This window comes from Odontesthes bonariensis, chromosome 8 (assembly GCF_027942865.1).
Source record: "Odontesthes bonariensis isolate fOdoBon6 chromosome 8, fOdoBon6.hap1, whole genome shotgun sequence".
Taxonomy (NCBI): domain Eukaryota; kingdom Metazoa; phylum Chordata; class Actinopteri; order Atheriniformes; family Atherinopsidae; genus Odontesthes; species Odontesthes bonariensis.
Window position 1 is genome coordinate 13,776,172 of NC_134513.1, and position 23,573 is coordinate 13,799,744.

Here is a 23,573-nt window from a genome sequence, read left to right on the forward strand (position 1 = left end):
GCACCGGTCATGTTTGTTAACTTCTGGCTACAGCTGTCGCTTTTGGTTACGTAACAACTGACGGCGCGGACTTATTACGTTCGTGAGTGTGAAGTGCTGTCCCAATTCGAAGGGGTATGTTTTAAAGCCCTCCGCCTACCCCTACGTTCGAAGGGGCGAGGGGTAGGCGAAGGGGTAGAAAATAGAATTGGGCTTGGGCCTTAATGTACATATGTGAGACCCCTCCCCAACCCTCCTTTTTATTTATTTATTTTTTGTTTGTATATATGTGCTGTTGTCATTTGTGTAAATGGTTATATGGTGCCCTCACTGTCCGATCTTGTATCTTGAAAATATAAATAGAAGAATGGTTCAGCCTATGGACACAGGGCCATAGACAACCTTCTCAGTAGAGCTGGAAGTTTTGACTGGAAATAAGGCAAAGCAGGGTAAATGAAAAAGACATCAAAATAGATCCCTGATAATCATCTTTATTGTCATGATCTCAATTTCCAAACTGCCAAACAAACAAGTAAAGCAGAGATAAGCTGAAATCCATCAAATCAAACGCCACAAGTGGTGTGTTTGCCGAACACTTTAAGACTTTTAGAGTTTCAATTACCTTGAAGCTCATTTCTCAGGACTGCAAACCCCCACTATTTCATAAGGAAACCAAAAAGTACCTCAATAAAAGGAAAATAAATCTGCTTCAGCAGAACAAAAATTAAAACAGCAGTTTTGGTCAGTTGCTGGCAATGTAACAAAGTCTTGCATTTTGTGTTTTTTTTTTTTTTTTTTTTTTTTTTAAATGTTAAGTTCCTATTGGCTGAGGTTGCAGAAGGCACGTGTGCATCGTTCAGTTCCTGGAACTGTGCTTTAAGCTTCGCTTAATGTACATCTGAAGAAATAAGAGAGTGTGCGAGTGTGCATACAAACACGCGAAGCTCAAGTCACCTCACGTCCCAAAACTTTTAAGGAGCTTCATCTTCCATAAAACTGGCAGTGTAAAACCAAAGCCATTTCCACAAACTTCTGCTATGCGCAGAACATAAACACAAGATATTTAGCTTTTTTTAAGGTTTGTAGTGAAATACGGATAAATACGTACCGCCTTATTTGGAGTGTAAACATCAGGAATATTGTGGCCCTTTAAAAGCATGCCGTTATGTAGCTCCCGTTTGTGCTTCCTAAGTATTATCATTACAACATGCTTCTCTGAACCAAGAAAAACACTTGAAAACACACACTGCTGCTCTGATAGTATTTCCAGAAACCTAAAACACTTCTATAACCATCTGGATGAAGAAACATTCAGGATGCCCCAAACAAACACAACCAATGTCAAAACAAAAATGGCCGCCAATGCTGTCGCAGGTTAAATAAAGCTTTTCCTCATCCAGGCAGGTTTGACTCTTTTAAGAATTCTGGAAATATATTCTGCTGCGACTTTGGAGCAACTTCAATTGTAACACACAAGAGGCACAAACTGAAGCGAGCCATTACAGCGCTGCATCCTTTCACACCTGTCATCATAGCTCTTATAATTGCATCCACAGCAGTTTGCACAATGTAGTGAGTTTGTTTTGAGGCACGGAGGTCACGAGGCATTCAGCCGAGCAACCAGACATTGTTTCCACAGATATTACAGAGACCCATTCAGAGCAACAACAAGCAGGCCACCCACCCACTAAATACTGCCAGTGCTCCTCGGTTTGTGTTCAAGTCACTCCTGTCGCCTGGCCATCATAGCACGTTGGGGAGGTAAAGCGAACAAAGCAACATGTTCTGTCCCAGAGCGGGGAAGCGTCTGAAGGCCTCCCAGGCATCTGAAAAGATGTTGTATTTGAGAAAAACACGGTGCTCCAGGCTGGTGGGCAGGCTGACATCCCGGCTCATGATGTAGATGCCATCATTGTGCAGCGTGCACGTCAGGTTCAGGCCTGACTTAGACGTGTTCTCCTTCAGCTGGATCCACTCCCCTGTGGTGACGTTGTAGGACTGCACCGTCAGAACGTCCTCCGTCTGACTGGGACGGCGCTGCCGACGGCCCGCCTCCAGCTCATGGGTGTAACCGCCCACCAGGTAGATGGTGTCCTCCACCGAGAGCATCTGCTGCTTGCGGATGTGGGCCGGACAGGATCGAAACACCGACCAGGCGTCGGAGGTGGGGCAGTAGCGGAGGACGTTGGTGTTTCTTTCTGTCAGACACAAAAAAAGAGACATGTAACACATTAAGACCATTTGTAGACTTCAGTTATAAACTGAGGAAGAGGTGAGGGTGTGATATGCATTTAAATGTTCCTAATACTACTTTCATTCATTTAAGATTCTGGAGCATCTTTGCAGGCCAGTTTCAGGCAGATTTAACCACCTGTGACCTTAAAACTGCAGATATCAACACAAATGTTTGGAGATATACAGGTATATTGATATAAATCTATATAGCTCACGTTCCCCATCACTGGGTGAATTGAGCAGGTCCTCATCAAGCCTCCTCAGGTCCTGGACCAAGAACGTCTGAGGGTTTCCTGGAGTGTCGGGTACTTGGATGTTAGCAATAAACTTGCTAACATTCTGTGTGTTATGGGTGAAATCTGTATGGAGTGAGTCTCTCAGAAGTAAAGATGGGCAAAGGTTCGGCAATTAGCAAAAAACTGTGTCTACAAATTGTGGAGTAGTTTCAAATTAAAGTTCCTTGACATATAACTGTGAAGGCTTTGAATAGTCCATTGTCTATAGTAGATAATATCATCAAAAGATTCAGAGAATCAGCTGAAAATTAGTTTTGGATGGCAGGAACTTCCAAACAGTGAACTGGGAGAGGAACCATCCAGTTTGTTATCACCGCTCAGTTCAAAACCCTGCATCTCAGATGGTACAAAGTACCTATGGGAGTGTTCACTTGCACATCTAGAGAGGCATGAATGCTGAAATGCATATGCAGGTTTTACAGCAACATATGCTCCCATACAGACAGCATTTCTTTTTAGGGCGGGCTTGCACATTCCAGCGAGACAGTGCTAAAACTAACCTGACTTTGTTTCAAAGAGGCAAACATACGTGAGGCACCGCTGGGCCGCCACTTCACCTGAGAAGTAAACACTCCGCACTGCCTCACATTCTCCAATATACAAACACAAATATGGAAGCTGAGGAGCAGCCACTGGGTTTGGTATGTGCTTGTTTACAGTGGTTTGTTTGTTTGCCCAGATGCAAAATGAAAAAAAAAATGAGTAAAAAACCCTAAAGCATTGAAGCAGACACCAACTATCACTGCAGGTAATCAAACTTTTCATCTATATAGAGGACACCAGGGGAAGTGGCCCTTTGTTTCAGTTGGTGCTTGTTTACAGTGTTACTTCTTATATGTTTCTGATCATGTATACTCTGTATATGGTGCTGTTCACCATGTAGAACTACACAGGTGTTACTGAAACCCATAAATTCACAGAATTTTTGTACACCCACCTCTTGCAGTGTATCCACCCATGACATAAATCATACCCTGGCATTCACAGGCTGAGAACTCAGCCAGCGGGTCAGGCATTGAGGACACACAGTTCCACCAGTCCTGCTCTGGGCTGTAACACTCCACCGTGCCCAGACACTGGCCTCCTACAGCGTACAGCTTCCCTTGTGCAGCCAGCAGCTTGAAGTTGGATCTGGATCAGAGGACAGAAGAAGAGTGAAACACGACGAAAACGACGCTCAGCCGACCTTTGAGAGGGGAAATCTAGCTACCTCTTCTGGTTGAGCGGAGCCACCTGGTTCCACTCGTTCCTGCAGGGGTTGTAGCAGTGCACAGCTGAGATCTCCTGACTCGTCATCCTGTATCCGCCCACTATGAACAGGTAGTTATCGAGGACAGCGGATCCATATCCTCTGACGTTGATCATATCTGGGGGCAGGTTGTTTGCCAGTGGCTTCCAGCGCTGTTCCATCTCTCCATACCTCAGCATGGACCACGGTTCATCCTGATCCGGCACATCCAAGGACAGGCAGGTGAAGTCTCCGATGGCTACAAGGGTCGCTGTGCCTTTCATGCGCATCTCCTTGACTTGGTCCCTAACAGCAGAGGGCAGGCTGCTGAACTCAGGCAGCTTCAGCATGGGGTGATAGTAACAGCTCATGTACTTGAGGCAAGCATTACGCAGATCATGAGTCCCGTACACTTCAGAGAGGCTGTACAGCTCCACGCAGTTGTCCAGGCGGATCTCTGAGGTCAGGAGCTTGAGGATGGAGGTGACCTGTAAGAAGGAGGCGGTCTCGATCAGATCCTCCAGCGTCTCGTTGACCACCTGGACTTTGGAAGTGTTGATGAACTCCAGAACAAGCTCCAGGCCCGGGACGCTGAGCCCCTGCAGCTGCACAGAGTCCTCCGTGGACTCCCTCATACCAGAGCTATACAGCGCACGGAAGTAGTCGCTCTTCTCTATCAGCTTCTTTTTATTCACCTCGTAGGTTTTGTCATCCATGACAATGGCGATAATCTGGTCAGCTGACATAATGCAGACAGCGCCGGTGTTCGTCTCTATTGTTGTGCTCGCTGTTTGTCAGCCTCCTGAACAACTCACCGTTTACATTTCACCGGCGAGGGAGCTCAGTGGCCGGTCTATATATGGTCATGTTCAGCCCATAAGTAGCCATTGAGCTGCTTTCTTTAGCCGGGGAAGCTAACCAGCTAATAGAGGAGCTACAGAAGCTGCTAGATAAGATAGCAAAAAGAGCCTTTTCTTCGGGTTAACATTCATTGACAGTCCAACAACAAGCGGCTCCACTTACTAAAGACGTTGGCTACATATTGCAGTTTATTTCTAACGATAGTAATAACATTTCCCACGGCTTTTACTCAGCCTTGGGTGGAACGACGCACCGAGTGTTATCAAATTGTTTTGATTCTGCGCTTTACGTCGTTTCGAGGTTTCTTCTTCGCGGGTATAATTATGTAAAACTGTTTGTTTGTATGCGCTGCTACCCCCTATCGATGCTTACACGAATAGATTTCATACGAAAAAAGTGAATTTAATAAGATATCTAAAAGCTATCTTTTAAGATTTGTTTTAGGTATTTTACCCGAATAAACGTGACAATACTTTTTCAATACAACAGCACAAACGAACTACATTATTAAAAGAATCCCTTTGGACTATTTATTAATTTAGCCTAATTTTAGTTTTTCAGTTTGTGTGTTTCTCCTCCAAAAAAATGTAAGATCTACCATTTCATTGGTTTATATCCCCATGCTCGTTCGTTTTTGTATCCACTGAAGTTGACTTTGTGTTTGGACAGTATCATTTGTGCAGTCTGGACGGAATATGAGCTTGCTATTCTCCTTCTGCTGCACACTGGCTCAGTCGGTCAGCAAAGCAGTTGGAGAAGCACACACTATTCTTATCCTTCGTCTCAATCTAAAGTTACTTAAATCGTTTGTTTCTACCTAAATCCACAAGAGTATTCGTGTTTCGACGGAATGGAACCCTATCAACAGCACGATGCTCCTCCTGATTAATATAATAATTATAATTGAGTAACTAATATAACACCCTTAGGATCCGACGTTGTCAGTGTCGGTCCATTCAGGCTGGGTTAAAAATAAGCTCGGAAGCTCTGTTGTCCATTTCCAGCTGCCAATCAAGATAACGTAGGTTATCGTAATGGTTGCGTCGGTCGGAGGGTTTAACAAAGAGAGAACAAAAAGTACCAAAAATTAACCCGACTAAGACGGGAAGTGTTGCTTTCAAAATAAATTGTACAGCTGCTCTGACCTGTAGCTATGTGTTGTGTTGGTCCTCTATCAAAAGTGTTATCAACTGCTTTTATTTTCAATACAGCCAGCCAGTGTGTAATAGAAATGTTGTTCTTTTTTAGGTAATTTGTGGGGTTAATGTTCTACTTTTGCCTTTGTGTCTGAATCTGACCCCGTACATAGGATCTTCTGTGCGAAATAAAGATCAAAACATGGCTGTTATGAGGATTAAGGCTGCAAAAAGCACTTGGTTTCTCATCACTGAGAAACCAATTCACCAAAAAAAAAAAAACACATGGTAAAGGATTCCTACAGAGAAAGAAAAGAGAAAAAACAAATGGGTATGACAACAATAATGACTTATACATACATGTGTGTCAAATAGGGAGAGAAGAGTTGATAACGGTCACCAGAGGTAGCCCCAACTGCAAGTTTTATCAAAAGGATCATCATAGACCTAATTTTCACGGCTCTACCTTTCCATTCTACTTTTAGAAACTCTGGGAACCAAATGAAGCCTGCAGTCCGACAGCAAAGTGATCAGCTGGGAAAACACTTGACTTTAAAACCTTCAGGATACGATGGAGCTCAGCCTGTGAAGAGCTTCATGTGTGAGGAACAGAATCTTAAATCAGATTCTGGATTTTGCAGGAAGCCACTGAGAATAAAATTGGTGAAGCTGATCTCTGACTGGGATCATTTGGGATCAGCTGGAGGTTGTTTAAGAGGATTTTTTGACACGTCCTAATAATGAGGAATTGTAACATTCCAATCTTGACCTAACAAATGCATGGGGAAGTTTTTCTGCGTCACTCTGAGACAAGATGCTTCTAATTTTAGCAATATTATGTAGGTTAGAAGGCCCTTCTTCAAATCCTCAAGTCTAATGTAGGACATTGTAACATGTAGGCCTAAGAAACAATACATTTAGCACGTAATTATAAATGGAGTCGTTATGATGATCAAAATATGAGGTTACGATCAATAATTGATACAAATAATAACAGAGGTGCTTCATTCTGGGACAAATAAGATCCTTTTAAATTGAAAAATGTGACCGGAAGCTTCATTAGTGGCCTTAGTGCGTTGGTAGTGTTGTGGGTGGAGGAGGATGAAGAGGAGGGGGGAGGCAGGCGCATCAATGACAGGGACAGCAGTCAAACCTTCACCGCAGGGCCCGTTTCATGTTTGTGGCTCCAGGCAGCGGACAGCCTGCTGTTTGTGATCCGCGCTGAGGATGTGGGAGCAGGTGCGGACGTCCCGGTTCTGCCGCTGCCTCGTTGTACTCATCACCATCACCGCTCACACATCACCAGCCTCGGCCGACAGAGACCGGCGGCCGTGCGACACGGTAAGTGCCGCACATTTGTGTTTACGATACTCTCCTCCTGACATCGCGATGCCATTTAAAAACCACGCGTGTGAAATAGATGCTGCTTTGAACATCACCAAAATCCTCACGGCTCTGCTGTGCCACATATTTTATCTCTGCTGCTTATTGTTCTGGGGCAACAAGTCATCAAATATGGGCACGTATGCAGGGAAAAAACAAGATTTGATCCACCAAACCTTACCCCGATTCACAATAGAAATGATCCAAACTACCACAATAAATAATTTTCCAGCGTCATAGTGGCTCAGCTGGTTCTGGGTCTGTGCGATCCTCCCCACGCTGCTGATCGGCTTAAAACGCGGTTCACGTTGACTATAAACACGCTGCACACAGAGGGAGAAGACGCCGTCTGCTGGCCTTCATCCCTCTTCTGAGCCCGCACAACCCGGCCAGCCGAGGAGGAGACGAAACGGGGCGCCGCTGTCACGGGTGTTTTCTGTCAACAAACCAAATGCTGACACAGGAGGAACCTCAGCCTGGCGGCTCAGCCTTCTCAAAGGGTTAGAGGCGGTGTACAGAAGCTAAACTCAATTTCCCAGCTCTGTTTCAGTGCAAAAATTCAGTTAAGCAGCCATTAATGCTGCGGTTAGGATAATATGGGGGGAATGTATTTGTTTTCTTTTATATATATATATATATATATATATATATATATATATATATATAATTGTGGAGAAGACAAAGCAATTTATCCTTCAGTGTTAAACTATAGTCAGGAAATAGCTAGCTTAGCTTAACATAAGAACTTAAAAACACGGGAAACAGCTGGCCTGGCTCTGGTTGCCTGGCAACTTTGCAAATAGCAAATAGGACACAACTTACAATGTTCTATATGATTTTATTTATATATTGCAGTTTACTATTAAAAGATACAAGCACCTCTCGAATATATTTGAATATATTTGCTCGAATATATTCATATTTGTTCTAAAGAAGATTCATTCCACCTTGGAAGTCAAAACTTTTTTTTTATGAATAGTAAATTCTCATCAGCAGTTAGAAATGAGCTTATAGCACTCTGCTAGGTATTTACCCAATGTTTTATATATCTACTTGGAAATATTTGTTATTTTTTCCTGTTTTCATATTTTAACGCAGTCTTGACTGGCAACAAGACTGTGCCTAAAAGAGAAAGTCAGTCCCAGCTGTCTACGGTCACTATGCGTAAAAATCTAAGTAGTTGCAAATAAAAATGATCTGTGTTAGTTTAGTGTGTAGTAGTATGAGCTCAGTTTTCCAGGTGTGCTAAGTGATTTTGCACGCCGTTTACGGGTTGTTCTGTTATAAGGTAACGTTTCACTTAAAGGGTTATAAAGTACTAAAGATTGTGACCAAAGGGACTTAAGTCTCTTTAGGATTTTAGAGGTTCAGTTGTTATCCTTTGTGCATAATTTATTATTATTTTGTTATCACTATTTGATTTCAGAGGGTTTAAAAGCTTATTTTTCTGGAGCAAACCATCCCCTCTTTAACTTGTATTCTTTAAAACAAGTTTTCCTGTACCGCAGCAGAGAGGAAGTCTCGGGTAATTTGCATGTTTTCATTCATTTAGTGTCACGTTCCAATAAGAATTAAATTTTTTATTACTTAAGAACAAGCTGTTTAGCATCTTACTACATGAGCTCAGAGGGAACAAACCCAGAAGAGGCTCTAGGGTGGGCCTTTCATGTTTTTCGTGTTTGTGTTATCAGCTCCGGTTAGGCAGGTGGGATTCAGTTGATCGCAACATGCAGTCTGAGCTGCTCGATGTCACTTCATCACACACATTGGATCTTCAGTTTACTTTGCATTCCCTACGATGTGGCTGCTCTGCAAATGTAGATTGCCGTGGCAATTCAGAATATCACGCATCCTCACTGGAGACCTCATCCTGAAGTCACTGCTCTCACAAAGAAATAACAGCTGAATGGTAGCAAGATAGCACATGACAGCACTTGAGGTAGTTTATGAGCTGTGGTTGAGTGGTAGATGCATTTTGTGAACTGCGATTCACAGACAATGATTTCTGGAAGTGTTCCTGAGCCCATGCAGGGACTTCCATCAAAGAATCATGTTTGTTTTTAAGGTCCAGGAGGGACTCCTGCTTGCACACATAGCTCCAGATTCTCTGAATCTTTTGATGATATCATGTACTGTAGATTATAGAATATTCAAAGTCTTTGTAATTTTACATTGATTAAATTGTTCTACAATTTTTAGACAGATTTTTTTGTTCAGATTGCTGAACCTCTGCCCATCTTTACTTCTGAGAGACCCAATCATGTTACTGACCTGTTGCCAGTTAACCCTTGTTAGTTGCAGCATGTTCCTCCAGCTGTTTCTCTTTAGTACCACTTACTTTACCAGCCTTTTGTTGCCCCTGTCCCAACTTTCTTGAGACATGTTGCTTCGCCTTTCTTGAAATAGTAAAATGTCTCACTTTCCACATTTGATATGTTTTCTATGTTGAACTGTAAAAGTACTAGATTCTTTAGATTTGAGAATCATTGCATTCTGTCTTCATGCACATTTATCACAGCATCTCGGCTTTTTCGGAATTGGGGTTGTACGAAAAAATTACATTCTTCAGTCCTCCACATCACTCTTGAGTTCATTGGATTCACAAGTTCATTGGATCACGATTAGCCTCCAAACTAGAGGTGAGGCGGTGAAGTTGAAGTAGTGGGCATGCTGTGCAGACAGCTAATGCACACAGTGAAGCCCATCGATCAAAGAGTGTGACAAAACACATTTATGAGTGGCAGAGGGAGTCACAGATTAAGTTAAGTTGTCGCTGACCGTACTTTCATTCCTTCCACAGTGATATTTATCTTCTATGACAAACAGACTTATTTTCCCAAATGACAAATTATTCTTTTAGCTCCTTTCAAGTTATGGAAAGACAGTCTCTATTGATCACTAAAAAATCCTCTATATTTAAAGACATCCTGATAGTGTGTTCAGTATGGGCTGGGTATGTTACATACAGTAGAAATCAATTATGTAACATGCACAGCTGCTGGTGTTTGTGTAGAGATGACCTAAATGCTTGTTAAGGCACAAAAGAATAGCATCTCTAGGTGAATTTAGCACATTTCTTGATATTTAAGAACCAAAACCATAAAGCTGTATCTCCCTCTTTCTTGTTTACTTGCTGTCAAATCCTCAAACCTCCTGAACGGCTTGTTGAAGCGCTGAATTTTATCCCCGTCCCCACTCTCTTCTTCTCTTCTGTCTCCATGACAACCAGCTTGAGTCACCCTGGAGACGAGTGAACACACTAGCCTGTGTCCTTTTTATCAGTCTCACCTTTCTTCCCCCCCACTGTCAACACATCAGCATAGCAAAGAGACAGCAGGTGAATCACAGCGCAGAACGCCTCGTTACATATCAGTGAAGGGGTTTTCTTGAGTTCTCCAGCTCACGTGGCATTTGTTGCCGCAGCGAGGTTATTAGTCATTTAAAGAGCTCAGGCTTATCTGCACTGCACACACACACATTTCTATTCAACCTGAATCTGACCACCATCGCCTTTGCTGATTAATCCCCACGCAGGCACATCATACTTAATTTCTGCGATTGTTTCAGCTTAATTAGCTGCTGCTCAGATGTTGGTCAGTGCTGCAGCCAGCTGCCTGAACTGATTCATCTGCCGGCCAGCAGCAGGATCAGGGGAGGAGATGTGGCAGAGCGAGACTTTGGACTCAAAGTTGCATTTAAGGAACAAAACATATTCTTATGGCTTTTGTTGCACAGCTGCAACTAATAACAAATTATCATTACTGATTGGTTGTTCCCATTTTATTTTTTGTTTCAACAACATGTGTCAATTCCACAACCTGAAGATTTTTAATAAAATATTAAGAAAGCAGCAGTTTCTGCGGCGAGTGGAAAATATATGGCATTTGTTTCATGCTGCTTTCATCCTGATATTCTACTTATCGCATGTTGTCCGAAACTGATTCAGCATCTAAAAACATTTAAGTAAACACAAAAGTCAAGAGTGGAGGACATTGAATGTACACGTAGGGTATTAACAAGTAATACTGTTTCAATAGATCAGACATTAAATAGCATCAAAACCGTCACAGAAATTAAAAAGTTGGATCACATATTGGTTGGAAAATAGCAAAAACAAAGGTCTATACTTGACCATGGCTGGCCTCTGGCTCATGTGGAGATTAAAAGCTTTCATCATAAGTTACAGAGGGGAACATTGTCCAAAAAATGAATGTTCAATCAGTCCAAATGATGAGTATAATGCAAATACCAGCCGTCCTTTAAAAGAAGCAGCTGTACAGTTGACCTGCTGTTGGGCTCTTAATGGACCCATTAGTGCTCCAGTAGTTGGTTGCCAAGGGGATCGGGGTCAGCCACAACTCTTACCCTGGAAACCACCATCCATGTTCCCTCTTGTATGATCAGCTTTTGTTTAATGAGAATTCATGCAGTGTCATTGTCCAGTGTGGCCTTGTCACAGCTCTATGTTTTGTCTGGTGTTTTGCCTCCTGGGCTCTGCCTGTCAGGCTCCATACAGTCTACTGGAGAGTGACTGAATCTATCCTGAAAGAAATAGCTGAGTTTTTTGGGAAATAATTTTTATTTAAGAGAGAATAAAACATCAGTTTAAGACAGTAAAACAGAGTATTTGTTGTTCTGAACGTGCAGCTAACGTGCAGCTAAAAACCAAACTCTTGCCAAAGCTAGTTAGAAGAAAAACAAAAGAAGACCCCAATGTTGTTCTTTGCTCCTCTAAAAAATGAGAAAATCCTCCACATAACTAATGCAGTGTCACCATCTACCCTAACTTATCTATCAGGTGCACATGTTGACTGTTATCACACCTAAAACATAGCTGCCGGTATGTTAGGCTGGAGCCCCTGGAAAGAAAAGATTCTTTTGTGATCAGGATCTTACACATTTCAAAGATCTGGTGGAAATCCCGATGCCTCGCAATGTGAAAGAGAATTAGTCTCATCAGTCAGTCAGCTTCGTGTGAATCCAGTAGTCTGGACAGATCCAGTGGGCTGACTGAACAGAATATCCACTCGTGGAGCTGTACTGCGAGCTTGGCTAGTTAGTGGACGATTTATTGACCTTTTTGTTTCGTTGCGTGCGTTTGTTCTGCAGACAGACTACTACTACCAGTACACAGAGTGCGACAGCACGGGGTCACGATGGAGGGTTGCCATCCCACTCAATCCAGGCTCCTGCTCAGACCTTCCACCTCCCACCAGAGGAACAGACTGCTGTGAGTGTGGCCAGAGTGGGTTTTGTCCTCATACCTGTCGTGTCTGATTCACTGACTCTGCCTCTCCTTTCCGTCAGCCTTCTCCTGTCCGGCGGGAATGTTTTTGGAGATGTCCACGCAGCAGTGCACACCATGTGCAGCCGGTTCGTACTCCCTGGGCAGCGGCCTGCGGTTTGACCAATGGGACGCCATCCCTGCGGGCTTCACCAGCCTGGCCAGCTTCCTGGACCCCGGGCCGAACGGAGAGGACATTCAGGCCTGTAACAGGTAACACAAACAACAGTATTACAGAAACACTAATACTTAATAGAGTATATGATAACAGTGTTTTGTTTTTGTTCCAGCTCATCATGGACACCTCAAGGTGTGTACCTGGAGTCAAACCGTGATGAGTGCACCGTGTCTCTTGTTTATGCGGTCCATCTGGAGAAACAGGGATCCGTCTCCTTCACCTATCAGTACCCTGACAACAATATCTTCTTTGAGTTCTATGTAAGCAACTGTGTGACGTCCAACAGATTGACATGTTGTGACTGTAACTGACGCATGTTCTTCTGTGTATTTAGTAATTGTGGTTTTGATAATGTTAAAGCAGCTGTTGCTCAGACCAGAAAAAAAAAAAAAAAACAGTTTGTGTGGCTCACGACTTCTTATGACATGTGCTCAGGTCCAAAATGAGCAGTGTCAGGAAATGACCCAAACTGACGATCAGAAGTGGATTAAAGTCACCAACAATGGAGAGTGGGACACACACACGGTGAGTACAATGTTCTGCCTGTTCGAGTTGGTTGGAGTACTGGCATTGTGAATCAAGCATGGATCACTGTGTGTGCATTCTTTTCAGGTGGGTCTGAAGTCTGGTACAAACATCCTGTACTGGAGAACAACCGGGATACTGGTGGGAGGGAAGATGGTCAAACCTGTGCTGCTCAAAAACATCCAAATAGAGGGTAAAACCAAAGAATATGCACACTGAGACACTTGGAACTGAACTGCACTGTTTTAAATTTGAAATGAATGGACTTAATTAGAAGAACTGAGAAAAATCTGAGTTCCAGGTTCAACACCCAGCTGGGGCCTTTCTGTGTGGAGTTTGCATGTTCTCCCCGTGTAAGCGTGGGTTCTCTCCGGGTACTCCGGCTTCCTCCCACTTTCCAAAAAATCATGCATGTTAGGTTGATTGGCATCTCTAAAAAATTGTCCTTAGGAGTGAGTGTGAGTGTGCATGGTTGTTTGTCTCGTATGTCTCTATGTGGCCCTGTGATGGACTGGCGGCCTGTCCAGGGTGTACCCCGCCTCTCGCCCATTGACTGCTGGGATAGGCTCCAGCCCACCCGCGACCCGATCGACGGATTCAGCGGTATAGATAATGGATGGATGGATGGATGGAGAAAAATCTGATGTGAACTGCTCGGTGGAGTAGCGTTTGTTGGCATGTTGATGCTACAGCATAATATGTGTACACATGTCCAGGTGTTGCCTACACATCAGAGTGTTTTCCGTGCCGGCCCGGCTGGTTCAGCCCGATGCCCGGTTCCTCATCCTGCCAGCCGTGCCCCAGCAACACTTTCTCTGTGAAGGGGGCATCCTCCTGTGCGCCGTGCCCTGAACACCACTACTCACGTATGTGCAGACTTTGACACAACAGCAACGCATTACCAACACTAAAAATCTTCAAAGAGACTAAGTCGGGTTAACAGATTGTAAGTGGGAGATCATGTAAAATAAAAGTATCACGCATCCTCAGTATCTCTATAACACTCTTGCTGATTATATTGGTCGAACATAGAGTGAGAAGCAACAAATAAGATTAAATGAATTTATTGCTACCTGGTTAAATTATTAAGTATTAATAATTAAGTTATTATTAAGCAGCGTCTGATGTTTAAGGGTTATACCAATGCCATTGAGAATAATACAAGCTGTATTTAAAGGCTTGTCAAGTAGCAGCCGACTGACTTCCCCTTGATATTTCCAGCTGTAAAAGTATCCCCAGATTAAATCAACCGTAGCTACGTACGTGTAAGGCTTCAGACTCTTTTTGGGGGGAATTCTCAAATGCAGTACCTTGCTGAAAGAGCACTGAAACCTCAGCTTTTTGCTTTAACTGGTGAAAACTGCTCCCCTTGTAGCCCTCGTCTAAGACTGAAATGCATTTTGTTTCAAGTGACGCAATTTTAATTTTGCAGACCCTCATTTGCATGAGACTGAGGTGGAGGCTACATCATGCAAATCAGGTTTGTCCTTTGACTTCGACAAAGCTAAACTATCTGTTGTCGATATAAAATACGGTTGACTGGTAACCCGTACAGGGTGTACCCTGCCTTTTGCCCAATGGCATCTGGGATAAACTCCAAAAAGCTAACAGGTCATAAAAGGTTAACAGTTACCACAACATAGCTGAAACACACGTGCCCGGTCAGATCCGATTATGACTGATTTTTTTTTCCGATTGTGTTTTTGTGCTGCATCACTGCATGGTGGCTCATTGTGTCTCTGCGGTTGACTCTTCTCTCAGATGAGGGATGGGCAGAATGTAAGGTGAGGCCGCCGTGCTCAGAGAGAGATTACTTCCAGATCCACACAGCCTGCGACAGCAAGGGGAAGGTCAGCAGAGCCCGTGTTTCACATTTCACACACATGCACATTGACATTTATTCCTGCGCTGGGACGGAAACGTTCAACAAACAAAGGGGTTCAGAGATGACATTTAATAAAGAGTAAAGATTGGTTGGCAGCATTTGATTTGGTTTTGCTCGTATGTTTTGAGGTCATTGTAAACAAATAAAGCTAAAAATGAATTAGATTTCTACCATCACCCTATAAAGCGAAATAATGCAACGATTGGTGCAACTGTATAATATTCCTTGTTTGCGTGTGATCGTGCAGTGCTAGAGGTTTAAAAAACAAAACATTGGGAAGCTTTCATAAAAAGGTAAAGCAGGATGTAACATTTAAATTAATCATGGGAAGTGAAAACAATTGTCAGCGCTCCCAGGACACTGTATCAGAAACAAGAGACATCTCAAAATCTGATGAGAAAGCGAGGGATGAATTGCTTACTGAGCACTCGGCATGCCATCTGATACATACTCAACTTCCCTGGCAGTCATCCATGACATTGACCTGTTGGATTCTCGTTTCTGAACATGCAAAGAAAGAGCCTTTCAACAACGTAAAAGTCCCTTTGCCTCCACTCACATGAATCTCGGTGGCTTTATTACAGACACAGGTGTTGTATCGTTGGGTAGAGCCAAAGATCTGTGTGGAGAACGTCACAGGAGCCATAGAGCTACCGGCAACAGGGCAAAGAGAGCCCTGCCCTCCTTGCAACCCCGGTTACTACAACAGCAACGACTCTACCTGTCTGCCCTGCCCGCCTGGAACCCACTCTGACGGCACCTATGGTAAATCTGGTTCGGTCTACACCTGGCACATATTGTTCCTGAAGCGCTGGTGTTTTCTTAATATAGTCACAGCAGTTCAAACAGTTCAAACCAAACAGTGAGTTCTTTCATTGTGCCTCGTGTTGATGCAGTTCCACACATTCACATGCGGGACTCGCCTGCCTCTATTATAGGTCATTTTGAAAACATGCTCTCATCTGTGTATTGAAAACATTCATGAATTACAAATGGCAGTATTCTGCTTTTGTTTTGCATTTTTAAATAAAAGAGGACACACTCATTTGAAAAACAATAGGAAAATGCACAAAAGCAACAATATTGAGTAAAAAGTTATTCATGCTACACATTCTTTAAAGTCCACACATAGATACTTAGTGTATATACATGTCTGTATGGATATATGCATCAGTAGAAATCAGATATCAGCTGGAACCACTGTTATTATTTTAGTTGTGGTACATATTTGCAAAGGCACTCCGTCTGGTCTCATTATGATCAGCTTGATCCATCCCTCTTAATGAAATGATATTCCGCCTCTGCACAGATGGTTCCTGTGCAAACATAATATTGTACCAAGGCCGTTAATGTGACTGTGTTATTTAAATAAAGCTCTCCTGTGATCTTTGTGTGTGTACCAGCGTGTGCCGAGTGCCCTGCAGGTACAGAGCCCGTGTTGGGTTACGAGTACAAATGGTGGAATGTGCTGCCTTCCAACATGAAGACTTCCTGTTTCAACGTGGGTAACTCCAAATGTGACGACATGAACGGTGAGCCTAACAACACCTACTGAGGCGGGGACGCGGTTTTGACATCATACCAAAATAATATCAGATAAAATGAGGGTAATTGTGAGAGATTTCAATTCATTCAAGTGGAAAATGTATCGGTGCACAGTGTGCGTTCTCCAGAATATCCAAACAGATCCAGACAGTACATGTATAAGTTGCATTCACTCACATGAAAACATGACTACACATATACTAAAAAAAGTTATTGTGTTAAGTGAGTTATCACCAACTTAATAACTGACTGTCTTCCTGCTTTAAATGTAATAATCTACTAATAACTTACAAAGTACCTTAACTTACTATGTATTATTTACAGTCTGTCTACTAGTGCCAAACTACTTACACTCCAATAACTTTCTAATAATCACGTGTCATTATTTTAACTAAATAAGTCATGACTGAGAAATAAACTTCTCACCAATGCCTGCCTAACTGGCTAAATAACTGACTGACCACTGTAACTAATACTTACCTATGAAGACACCAACTAACTACTCAATAACGACACGCTATTTACCATTTAGGAAACCACATTAACTTTTGTGTACTTACCAAACAAAATAACCAAAAAACTTAGCCTTATGACATATTGACTAAATCAGCTAATCTGTGTGGCTGCTTACTAACCTTCTTTCTGCCAATCTGCTGAAATAGTAATTACATAGCTAGCTATTCTCTTCCAGCATGTAGTTTACTCACCAAAATTAACCTGGATTCTACCAATGACTAAAATATATTGCAATATATATATATTTGATATTATAAACTATTAAATAACCAAGCTACTAACTACTAACAAAGTAAGAAATTAACAATTAACCAGACAATTAACCTTTGTTTACTGTTCACTGCATGACTGAACAGCTACTTCTTGTTACCGACTGCATACTAACTAATGAAATAACTAACAAACTAATTATTGTCAACCTACCAATAGAAAACCACAGACCAGCCCACTTTAACTTACTTCTGATGACTACTAACAAACTTTCTTGCCTACTTTACTCATAATAAAAAGTTAACTCGCTATTTACTACCAGTTTTACACATTGTTTTCTGAAAGTAATAAATAAAAGGAAACGAGTCGGTTTATGGGCTTTTTGTCAGAGCTTTTGATTCCATCACATGATATTCATCAGTTATGCTTTCTATCCGCCTCTTGTAACCATTCATCCACACGCAGTTGTTGCTTGCTTACATCCAAGCCATGAGAAAATGTATGAAAAAAAAAAAAAAAAACTCATAGATGAAGCAGCGGGGTGTAATGTGAACGCATCATTTCTGTTGTCCATCAGGATGGGAGGTCGCAGGGGACCACATTCGCAGTGGAGCAGGCAGTTCAGACAATGACTATCTCATCCTCAGCTTGCATGTGCCTGGCTTCAAGTAAGTTTGTGCACCTTTCGCAAGAGCTGCGTGGTGACATGTGGTTGTTTTGTGTGAGATTTACATTGGTCTTGCTCTGGAGAGCACAAGATAAAAGGGGAAGATGGCATTTATATTTTGTCACCCGGTTTAAAAAAACAATTGTAGTAGTAGTTGGCATATTTTGAGCAGGGGATAATCTTCAGGGTTCGTCCTGTGTTTCGTGGCAGGGTCCCAGCGTCGCTTTCAGGGATGACCGGTGGCGAGTTTGGCCGGATAACCTTTGTGTTCGAGACCATCTGCTCTGCCGACTGTGAGCTCTACTTCATGATGGTGTGTGCTTGAATGTGTGTTGGTTTGGAGCGAAAGGTTGAAAATTGAGTGATGCATTTTAGCAGGGAGCTAGAATAAACTCTTTGTTTCTGTGAGGTTCATTTCATACACAACTGTGTGTATAACTGTTCAGTAATCCTGCCTGTATTTTCTGTGTTGTCTTGGCATGCCCCCTTCAGGATGTGAACAGGAAGAGCACCACGGTGGTGGAGTCCTGGGAGGGCAGTAAGGGGAAACAGTCGTTCTCACACAGCATGACCAGAAATGCATCTGTCGCATTCACATGGGCCTTTCAGAGGACTAACCACGCTCTAGATGTAAGTCAATACACACGCAAATAAAATGATATATATATATTTTTTTTCAAATTAGGAGCACTGTTGTCTTTAAAGGAAAGCCAAAGGAAGACAAAGTTTCATAAAAATTTAATTTGTTCTTGTAGGTTCGCCATTATGTCGGAGACATGGTGAAGATCTACTCCATCAGTGTGACAAACGTCCTGAACGGGGTGGCGTCGGCATGCCGGGCCTGTGCTCTGGTGCCCCAGAACTCCCAGCGGGCCGGCTCCTCCTGCGTTCCCTGCCCGGCTGGTTTTTACATCGACAGAGACACCAACCGATGCCAGGAGTGCCCACCTAACACACACCTGGCTGGGCGACACACCTACGGCCAGGACGCGTGTATCGGCTGTGGACCTGGAAGTATCAGCAACAAGGTTAAAAGAGCCTGCTCACTGAGCTTTGGTCTCATTGATCAAAATTGACTTTTTTTAAATGATCTAAATAACACCATAATCTAGCGTTACTGATACTGTCACTACTATAATCTGATGTAATGATTTCTGATGATTTAAGGAACATTCCCGCTGCTACAGCGACTGCTTCTTCACCCACACCGAGAACAACCGCACACTGACGTTTGACCTCAGCCCCATGAGTGATGTGGCGTCGCTGACAATCGGGCCGAGCTTCACCTCTAAAGGCACAAAGTACCTTCACCTGTTTAACATCAGCCTGTGTGGCCACAAGGTGACTCCCCTCATATCATCTACGGCCCACCAGCTCAAAACGGTTTTGGAAATCAATCAGTAAAGATATATATTTTTTTATTATAAAGTTCTAAATTTGAAGATTTATTCAACTTATTTTTATTTTCCCCATTTACTGGATTCTTCTGTTGTGCATGGATTGACCTGAAATTCATCAAAGTGCCACTTTTCATTGAAATAAGAACTTATTTAACATGTTAGATTTCTAATTTTGTGTTACATTTTGCTTTATAATTAGTATGTTTTCATAGAACATGAATCATTCCGGTTATTTTGCAAACTGACGTCACTTGCTTTAAAGATCCAGCAGTGAAAAGAAATCCGTTTTTTCCCTTTTTTTTTGCCCCTCATACAGCCTGTGTAAAATATAAAGCGTTACTATAGCAACTGAGGGAAAATGTTCATTCTGTTTGCATGTGCCTGCCCTCTCAGGGGAAAAGAGCTGCCATCTGCACCGACAACGTCACCGACGTTTCCAGCAAAGACGACCACAGCGACTTGGCTCAGTTTGTCAACACGGTGGACAGTTTCGTCTGTCAGTCAACCATCATCCCAGCAGATGGGCGGGGCTTCAGGATGGCCATTTCCTCCCAGTCCATCAGCCTTGCTGACATGTTCATCGGTATAGCAAGCGTCGATTGGCAATATGCTGCTCTGTGATAATCAGCTGGTTCAAAGGTGCTTTGACTTGTTTATTTTTCAGGAGCAACAGTGGACACTGTTCTCAATGGTGTGAACGCTAAACCAGATCTTTTCCCACGAAATTCAAAGGGTCCTCCAGACATTCATTTCTTCTACAGGTACAGAGTGAAAGAGAGAGGAAATGTTTAACATCTTTTGTCATATTTAAGTCCTAATCATGCCTCAGTTTCCCTTCAGGTCAACGCAGGCGACCGCCTCATGTGACCAGGGTCGGAGTTCAGTGATTACTGTTCGCTGTAACCCAGAGAAGTCTGAACGAGGAGAACTCTCTGTACCCAGGTAGGTCCGTCAGTCAGAAGGTAGAAATATACATCAGTTCAACACTACAGATAACAATTATTTTATTATTACTATTTTTGCCATTGTCTGTAGATGTCCTCAGTTGTCTTGGTCTTATTCTGAAGTCTACATGCACGTCTGTTTCCTGTTAAGCACTCACCCGCTGTCACTCACTGAACCCTCCCAGTATTTCTACCTTTCCAATCTTCTCTGTCATTTGTCAGTCTGTCGTTGTCCTGCTACTTCTTAGTGCTCACTTTCAGTTCATTTGGAGTCGTTGCTGTTAGTTTTGGACGACCTGTCATCAAGCCTGCCTCTGGCCATCCTGTATTTGGGTCCTCCTCCATCTCTCCTACAATGGACTGCAACATATTATCCACTAATATGACTTTTTTTTCTCAATGTCAGTCACATTTTCCCACACTCTAGTGCAACATATATTATATATAATATATTGTTTTGTCTAATCAACGCTCAAAACAAAAAAAAATCTTTTTAACTTGCCATAGTGTCAGGGCAAGGATTCAAACCGTCCCTTTTTTTGTGGCTTAAACCTACGAGTCGATTTAGATAAGTGCCTGTGTGAATTGACCTGTGGGTGGTTTGTGCAGCTTTTGCCCTGCAGGAACATGTGACGGATGCACGTTTCACTTCCTGTGGGAGAGCGCCAGCGCCTGCCCACGCTGCACCGAGGAAGACTACCACAGGATAGAGGGAGCATGCAAGGGAGGGGTCCAGGTAAAACAGAGGGAAACAACCTCAATAAACTCATTCGGTCCACATGGCCTTTCAGTCTGGTAGAGTCATTTGGTTTGTCTCTATTACAGTAGTGTTACATTTCAAGTAAGACATCCGTGGCCTCGCACTCAGAGTTGTATCACAGTACTTACAATGGCTTGTTGACGGCTTGTTCTTTGATCTAAATGCAAGTAAAACTGACCCAAACCCAGAGCTAAATGCCCTCAGAATCTTGGGAAGAGTTGAAATCATTAACGAACGGTTAATTTGACAACATTTATCAGCTTCAGTTTGACGCTTCTGCCGGTCACTGAGGTCATCTTAGCCACCGGTTTCTCAGCTGTGACTATTTGTGAGATTGATAAACCAAGATAAAGCCTTTTCTATCCAAAAGCAATGAAAATACCTTCATCACAGGAAACTCTGCACGTGTGGAACGAGCCGAAGTCGTGCACCAAGGGTGCGCCATTGCCTCCTCGAAGCTCCTCCCAATGCGAGGCCATCGCTCTGTGGCTAAAGGTCGGGCTCGGAGGTGGGGCCTTCGTTGCCGTGCTGCTCGTCTCACTCACTTGCTATTTCTGGAAGAAAAATAAGAGGTGAGAGTCACCTGCCAATTTCACCCGCAGCGATCGGTCTCAGTGCTGACAAGACATGCTCATTAAGATCACGTTGAAATGTTATTTAAGGTTAGGAATGACAAGCATCTGTTTGTCAGTGGCAGCAAAAGTGGCCTAAAGGCAGTAATGATAGTTTTAGAGTGACATGTGCATGAGATGACTTAAAAACCTAAATCAGTTTGTCGCACCGTATTGTTGCTGCCATCTTAATATATAAGCTGACACCAGAGGTTTTTACTTTGTAATATCTGAATGTATTTAAGGCCAGAGGATGAGACATACTTACGGCATCTCAGCTGACGTGATCATTTGGAGGAAGAAAAGGTTGAGCCATGAAAAGATGTAGGACATTTTAAAAGTAAGTTAGAATTTTAAAGAGAGAAAAGTCACAGAAAAAACAGACTCAATTTAATGAGACCAAGACTCAAAATTTAACACAACACACTGGTTAATATTTAAGTAATGATATTACAAGAATAGAGTGAAAAGGACTGGAATAAATGTTTTAATATTTCACCATTAAAAGGAACACATTTTTAAGTAACACATTGCTGTAAGTGGTGGTTGGAGTACAGCAGGGAGCTGTTCTTCTCTCAGCTGCTGAGCCAAAGAGATCTGTCATCAGTATTTTTAGAAAAGAAAAAGGAGCTTCTTTTAGATGCTGCTTGTGCAGAATTATCTGCGGCGTCACGGTGACTCAGTCTTTGTGGTCTTCGACCAGGTTGGAGTACAAGTACTCTCGTCTGGTGATGTCTGCCAACAAAGAGTGTGAGTTGCCAGCTGCAGACAGCTGTGCCCTGGCTGAGGGAGAGGAGCCCGATGACGACGTCGTCTACACCCAGAAGCCCTCCCTGCTCGGGAAACTCCGGGCCATCGCCAACAAGGTGTGCATACGCACCATTTATAAAAGTTCACTACATCATAAGTCATGTTTGACTTTGAAACATCTCATGTGCAAATCTGAACTTCAGTGGCGCTTGGCAAATGTCTTTCATTCCTCGTGAGAAAATGACTTATCAGGATGTTGTTTTTTTTTTGCATTTCCCCTTATTTTGATCTCTGTGTCTCAGCACGAGGATGGAGACAGCAGCGAGTCTGTGCAGCTCAACTCCTCTCAGTCTGATCGATGGGTCCTGGGATAAAGTAATATCCACAGTGACAGTGAGCTCAATAACTGAGGAACGGTGTGTGTCCGTGATAGTGTCAGCGTCTGCCTCCTTACCGCGGGAGACCACGACAGACACCCTCCTTTGAGGACGGTCTGGTCACTGGACAATGGCTTTTACTCCTCAACCCTCAAATACACAGGAAACACCCCTTGGATGTTCAGCGGTGGCAACGGAAAGAGAAACACGCTTTTAACGTTTTTGTATGTTTTGTATTTTATTTGGCATTTTCTGTTCAGAGTCATGTATTTATATGAATGTCACGATGAAGGATCTTTATTAAAGTTCTGTTTAGCTTTGGGATTTTGTGTGTGGGTATTTGACATTCATGTATAAGTTCCCTAAAATGCTGATGGCTCCCATCGAAATTGCAGTCAATTGATTTACCAAACCAGTTAATATGCGATGAATCACAGCAGAAACCCACTTTGCTTCGTTGTTAATTCAATACAGCCTTAAACACAAGCCATTCTTTTTAAAACAGCTCATTTAGTGTTTTTTTGCTAATGCTTGTTCTATTTATATTGCAGAAGTACTGCACTGTTGGAAGCTGGTATAAACGGGAGGTTTGATTATAAAAGAAGGAAACTCTTAAGTTTCTGATGTTGGAGGGAATACAAGTAAAAGTTCAAATACTATAGATTCAAAGGCCCTGCATTTAAAACCTTTCCCGTATATCCACAGAGTTTTAAAGCACGCCACTCCTATCCTATTTAGGCCCGTTTTGAATAAACAAAACAGATCAAATGTGAAGTGGCTGCATGACTAACGCGAGCAGAACG

The 23,573-nt window shown here is 42.8% G+C and overlaps 2 protein-coding genes across 3 annotated transcripts; one reads left to right on the plus strand and one right to left on the minus strand.

Moving 5' to 3' along the window:
- Positions 1–310: 310 nt before the first annotated feature.
- On the minus strand, positions 311–5,095 carry klhl42 (kelch-like family, member 42). Its single transcript, XM_075471820.1, has 3 exons — positions 3,721–5,095; positions 3,448–3,641; positions 311–2,177 (listed from the first exon to the last, which is right to left on the minus strand). Exons 1-3 carry the CDS (start codon positions 4,482–4,484, stop codon positions 1,723–1,725), a joined length of 1,413 nt encoding a protein of 470 aa, XP_075327935.1. The 5' UTR covers positions 4,485–5,095; the 3' UTR covers positions 311–1,722.
- Positions 5,096–6,829: 1,734 nt separating this feature from the next.
- LOC142385352 (endosome/lysosome-associated apoptosis and autophagy regulator family member 2-like) lies at positions 6,830–23,094 on the plus strand. 2 transcript variants are annotated; one of them, XM_075471818.1, is made up of 22 exons: positions 6,830–7,076; positions 12,228–12,348; positions 12,426–12,615; positions 12,693–12,840; positions 13,016–13,105; positions 13,193–13,298; positions 13,822–13,971; positions 14,867–14,955; positions 15,575–15,755; positions 16,394–16,522; positions 17,839–17,929; positions 18,139–18,241; positions 18,421–18,558; positions 18,684–18,956; positions 19,096–19,269; positions 19,722–19,911; positions 19,993–20,089; positions 20,169–20,270; positions 20,882–21,008; positions 21,426–21,604; positions 22,347–22,509; positions 22,696–23,094. In XM_075471818.1, the coding sequence occupies exons 1-22, from the start codon at positions 6,963–6,965 to the stop codon at positions 22,765–22,767; spliced, it is 3,027 nt and encodes a 1,008-aa protein (XP_075327933.1). In that variant the 5' UTR covers positions 6,830–6,962; the 3' UTR covers positions 22,768–23,094. The 2 variants fall into 2 exon arrangements, with proteins under 2 accessions (XP_075327933.1, XP_075327934.1); XM_075471819.1 differs by lacking the exons at positions 6,830–7,076; positions 12,228–12,348; positions 12,426–12,615; ... (1 more) ...; positions 13,016–13,105; positions 13,193–13,298 and adding an exon at positions 13,333–13,708.
- The last annotated feature ends 479 nt before the right edge of the window (positions 23,095–23,573 follow it).